General features: G+C 31.9%; 1 protein-coding gene across 1 annotated transcript in view; it reads right to left on the bottom strand.

The window, feature by feature from the left end:
* Window positions 1-2,216: 2,216 nt before the first annotated feature.
* The window catches only part of Cht7 (chitinase 7), a 40,873-nt gene continuing 37,089 nt past the window's right edge, over window positions 2,217-6,000 (bottom strand). The window contains exons 15-17 of the mRNA XM_065347839.1: window positions 3,284-3,406; window positions 3,002-3,203; window positions 2,217-2,908 (exon numbers count right to left, since the gene is read on the bottom strand). Coding sequence (XP_065203911.1) covers window positions 2,697-2,908; window positions 3,002-3,203; window positions 3,284-3,406 — 537 coding nt within the window. The 3' untranslated portion in view covers window positions 2,217-2,696. The remainder of the gene's footprint in view (window positions 2,909-3,001; window positions 3,204-3,283; window positions 3,407-6,000) is intronic.

The following is a 6,000-nucleotide window of genomic DNA, read 5'->3' as shown; positions in this document are numbered from 1 at the left end:
GCAATTGATTTCAACATGCACCAAAAGGAGTAATTTGTTTTCTTTCCAGATGTGAGGATGAAACAAGGCTCAAAACTCTGATTTGAGATGGAGTTGCTCTATAGGTACAGAATCAAATTTTCATTTTTCAGTTACTGTAATTGCGCAGTGAAACAGTTTTAGATCTAGATAAGAATAGAACCATTTTTCGAATTCGCGAAATTTTATGAAATTCAATTAGAACAATTTACATGCCTCTTTCTTTGGCCATCGCTCAAACCATTAACACCAGCAATGAGCAAAGCAATGGTTTTGACATTTTAAAAATTTGAACAATAGTTTTCCTAAAATTTCAATTTGTTTTATACTTAATTTTGCTGGTTTTTACATTTTTAAAATTTAAATTGATAATCATTCTCAAAAAAATTTATTTTGGAGCCGAAAGTTGTGATTGGCCCGAGCAGGGCAAGGACAAGAGCTTTCAGTACCTAACTTAGGTAATAATAATATGTATTAAGAGAAATGAAACGAAGAAGACGAAAAAGAAAAAGAATTTATCACTAGTTGCAAAATATCAAAAAATCTGTTCAAATAGACACCCAGAAATAAACGAAACTTGTACCTACGTTATTTGATTGATTTGCACACCTGTATGGTACCGTTGATAATTTTTTCGATTCGTATAAACTACGTAAATGTTGACAAATGTGGTTCAACTGGCTCATTCGAATCAAATAGTTATCACTGTATTTTTATAGATTTAAAAATGAAGAACGCGCCGATTCATGTTCAAACTCGGGCTAAAACGTATTTTTTCTAATGTTTGCCATCATATAAGAAATTTTATTTTACATTTTTTCTCAACCTCCAGGGCACGCAGTCAACTGTTAGATCCACCACTGTCCCTAGCAAAGCAAATACTGCAGCTATTTAAATTTTCTGCTCGTAGGATATTTTATTTCGAGACACGATATTTTATTCATTCAATGACAGTATATGTACTGCAAGTACGCGATAAATCATGTTATGATATGTGTGAAACTGCTGTTTCCATAGGGACTATTTCTTTCTTATTTTTTTTTTTTTACCGGAATAACGTTAGTTACCCTTCACGAATATCAAACGATTTCCTGGAATGTTTCGTCATCATTTTTGAATTATTAATACCAGGCTAGCTTTCCTAATCGTTAATATATCAAGAAATTAAGTTTTTTAATGATAGTATAATATGCTTCGTGCATTTCATTACAATTGGCAAACGAAAAGTATAATTTCATACGTAATTATTATATTATTTTAATCGGTCAATCACACGAGTCATAATCGAAGATGAAGTTATTATTTTGTTTTATTCAATGACTGTAGGTCTAGGCATCTACATTTTTAATTATTATTACTGACGTGTGATAATTTGAGAGACAATATAGAAGTGACAGAAACTTGAGCTGGTATTACGTAGGTACGTTAATTCATGCTTCTGTTTGATATATGTATTTAAAAATCAACAACGATCCATAGGTTGTTAGTTGCAAAACTAAAATTATCAAGCACTCTGCCACCAACAAGGCCCCATTCAATTCAAATAGGTACTTACATAGATATAGGTATATTAAAACAGAGCTTTCAACGATCTCAGATCAAAAGATTAATTGACCTATGTTAATTTTTCCAGAGAATAAGTTCTGAAAATAGACATACGTTATAATGGAGAGCATTATATCGTATTGTTTAAAGCCTTATCTCGTAAGAAAAAACCTACCACATTCTTCTTGAACCGATTAAGTATACCTGAAACTAATCGCGTAGTATAGATTAAAAGCCAACCCCGTAATTATGTTTTATTATAAAGTAAACAAATACTACATTATTCGTCGGAATTCGAAGTTATAATTACTTAGGCTGCACTGCGAGATTATTAAATTCAACGTTATAGGCTAAAATCGGGCATTTAACTGTTCATGTTTTCAATCAGGTTTCATTTCAGGTTCTCTCGTAGTAGGTATCTGTAATTACTATATTTTTACATTTTCCGTGCTTGTTTTAAAGTTACCAGGAGATGAATCTGGAAGATAGAAGAATTTGAAAAAGTTGATCTCGTATTTTTTTTTCATCTTTTACTTCAATTTGAAGTAAGTAATCAGTAGCCTATAATTACCAATTTTTATCTATAAGAGCTACTACATATATCTTGAAACAATCGAGATGTTGAAACCGAAACGATTAAAGTAATTTCATAATTTTTGTATTAAATTATATTTTAAGTAAAAAATAGGTACATATTTAAATAAAAAAAGACAACAAACGAACAATTATGCTTTGCTGAAAAAGACTAAATCTCTCAAAAAAATACATACGATTCATTTCTTAGGCAGGTACTCACATTATTATAATACAAAAACAAACAATTCTAGATTTAGATCTATTTTCCTTCGCATCGTCGGGTAGACTACCAACACTTGACTTTCGACAAACTGTGAATCTATACGTGTTTTTGCAGGTAGACAGTTGAATGTACAAAATAGGTAATTGGTAAACAAAAATGAAAAAAAAATCCTTAAATAAATTAGGTATACAAAAACAACATAATACTCCTATTATACGTAGGTAATACTTAATCCAACTCGTTGATTTTATTTTTAATCAGTGGGGTGGATATATTTTACCTTTTTCTTTGACATTATTTTTGAGACAAGAAAATAATTGTAGATTAAATAAATTTACGAGGTCGGAGGAGCTGGAGTGTGATGCATACAGCCTTCGACATTTTCAGGCCAATCGCAAACGTTTTCTTTCGGATTAAAAACTAAATTCAAGGGACATGGCATATGGTGTTTACGTTCTCCTTCGCACATGTAGTAATGGGTACAGTCTGCTTTATCAGGGTGGTACGAAATATGACCATCCTCTTCTTCGCAAGAAACAGTATGGGCTGAAAAATATACACGATTATGAAGATTATTCATAATACTTACGTATACAGGTAAATCGTAAGTATGATAGTAGGATTTGAGCAAAAACTTACGGTCTTTAGTGGTATACAAGGAATTTCGACTAGAAGATTCGTAGGGACCATCGTATTCTAATTTAACGCTATATCCATCGAGTTCTTGTTTCATGGCTTGCATCAAAGGGTACTTTTCGGGTCCGCAAGATCCTCGGAAATCATCCATGTCGATTGACCAGACCATGATGCCACCGAAACCTTCTTCTTTGAGCCAAGTCATCTAAAAAATGATATATTTTTAGCATAGCCACTGGAATCTATAATTTTTATTGAGATAAGGTTGGTAGATATTTTATTTACTTTGGTTTTCAAGCTCCTTTCGTCATCGAAACCAACCCACTGATCTCCGCGATAAGCGAATGGTACTTGTTGTTCGTTATCCCAAACTAAAGTTGTGTTTTCGATTCTCAAAAATTCGCATATCTGGAAGCAGAAAAAAAATTGAAACATTATTTAATAAGTAGGTATCGTTTATATACGATTCAACAACATTTTATCAACTTTTCTCAATGTTTTAGTCAATTTCTCAAGAAGGGAGGGGGGTGATGTTGAGTGAAAATTTGTCGACTGATGTGGGAGGAAAGTAGGTAGGTATCCATTTTGCCAATTGATAGGTATACTATACTACTATACCACTTATGAAAATTTTTGTATGCTTTTTTGGATATTTGAAGGCCTTAAATTTAAAATTTGTTTATATTTAAACCCAATAGAAGAGAATCAAATTGGCCCGAGCGAAGCGAGGGTAAAAGCTTCGGAAAATTTGTGATTGGAAAAGTAAAACATCAAATTTTATGTGAAAATTCGGTTTTTCTGATATCAATTTGTCTAAAATTTTATCGATAGTTTCTTGACATCAGGGTGAAAAAGAGAACCAAATTGGACGGTGATTTAATTTCAGACAGTTCTTTCAGATTTTCTAGGTACTAAGTAGTTACTGTATTTCAGTATCAAAAGTTGGGGAAAATCACAGCAGACATAGATTTAGCTTTAAACGTTGTGAAAGTTGTTAATATAGGTAGTAATTGCCCAAATAAATAAACTTTGATGATTGTAAAAAATTTTAATTTTTGAAACCTCTGAAACTAAAATACCTATTGTTAAAATTTTTGTATTTTCCTTGAATTTCTTACAACTTCTCAACTATTCGCAACTTTTGCAGAACCCGGGGGCACACTGCCCCTAGACTGTCCTAAGCCTTAAAAAAGCTCCCACGAACGTAAGATATAAAACCCTTCACAATCATTTAAAATTGCGATGTACTCGTACGGTAGTTATTTCAAATTTCAAGTTTTCAAAGCAGCCAAACAACAGCTGTTTTACTCTTGATTTTATTTTACAAATAGGTAATGTGATATATTTATGTCTTGTAGATATCTAAGCATGATAGGAACGTACGCCGAAAACAATACCTACACGACATTGATGTACAAAATATATCGAATAGGTAATAAATCATTCTCAACAGTGTTGTCAGTTTAAAACAGTACCGTATGTTTAAAACGTTTAAAACACTGTTTTAAACGTCAAGAAAAAAACAGACAGTGTTTAAAACAAAATTCTGTTTAAAATGTTTTTTTTTGTTTTAAACAAGTTTTTTTTTCAACTCCAATTTCCTAAAAAAAACACGTTTTTTTTTTCAATTTCTCGTTGAAAAAGTAGTGAAATTGAAGAAACTGAATTTTTAGATTTTCATTCTTCTTCCTAAACTTTTTTTAAAGGCAAATTTTGTTTTTTGATTTCAATTTTTTAATATTTCTTGAGCCTTACAGCTATTTTATGACGCCACATTTTAAAAGTTGATGACTGGATAACGTAAATTTGAAAAACTGAATCCAAAACAAATGAATTTCTGTTAAAAACGTGTTTAAAACACATTTTAAACATGTTTAAAACACGTTTAAAACACATGAGAATCCAGCAGTTTAAAACCCTGTTTTAAACAAAAAAAACCGTTTGTTTTGTCTTTTTTTAAAAAAAAAACGTTTTTTTTCCAACACTGATTCTCAAGCACCTCGAGGTACAAAAATTGTCTATAAATTTGATGAACTACGAATTAATTGCAGAAAAATGCTCACGTATATATGTACCTACTATGCCTGCGCTCATTGTGTTTGCACAGATTATTTAAATATTAAGTATCAAAATTTACGACATGAATTATGACATTTCTCGATTATAAAATAACTAGACATGATAGGTTTTTTACACAGTTCTTTTCTCGTCTCATCACACACTAAACTTACAATTGGTTTCACTGCAACTCGTGTAATTAATATACAACCAAGTACACCACCCATAATTGCAATCATGTTCGCTCGCGTTTTCATAAGTATTATGTTTTTTTCGATGATCGCACACACGACGTTTGCAAAGTTATCAATAACTCGCAAGCAATACATTGACCACGGAGGGTAAGTTGTCTTCAACAAACAACAAAAACACGTACCTACTTTTTATTTTACCAGGAAAAAATTAGACTGAGAATCCTACTACCAAAAAAATTTGCATTTGAGTCATCGCTCACTTCTATTAAACATTGAGGATAGGTACTTCAAAACGACTACAACGAGCTATTAAATTCCATCACTGAAACGTTTTTTTGATTGTTTTGCCCACAATTTTTTTTATAGAACCCGCAACCGAAAAATCTTAAGTCCTAAAAAATGGAATTTTACGTAACTTTTGAAAAATTTTATTTGTGGGTTATGAAAAGAAAAAAATGAGAAGGGAATTGGAAACGTTTTCAGGCCACAAAATTTTATGAATAATTTCTATCGACTTGATTCGCCTTTTTTTCGGTCTGCATTTTAAAATTTGACGTGACGAGGTATAGTGCCTACTGGCAATGGAAATGGGTACCTATGTTCAAAAAGTAGCCATGTTTTTTTCACGTTTACTGGTTAATAGCTACCAGTGGCGTAGCCAAGATGGGGCGAAGGGGGCCATGCCCCCCCCCTTGAGAGCGAAAATTTGAAAGAAAACATGCAAAAATGGACGTTTTTTCGTTGTTTGGG

This window comes from Planococcus citri, chromosome 2, assembly GCF_950023065.1.
Source record: "Planococcus citri chromosome 2, ihPlaCitr1.1, whole genome shotgun sequence".
Taxonomy (NCBI): domain Eukaryota; kingdom Metazoa; phylum Arthropoda; class Insecta; order Hemiptera; family Pseudococcidae; genus Planococcus; species Planococcus citri.
This window is presented reverse-complemented; position numbering and strand designations above follow the sequence as displayed.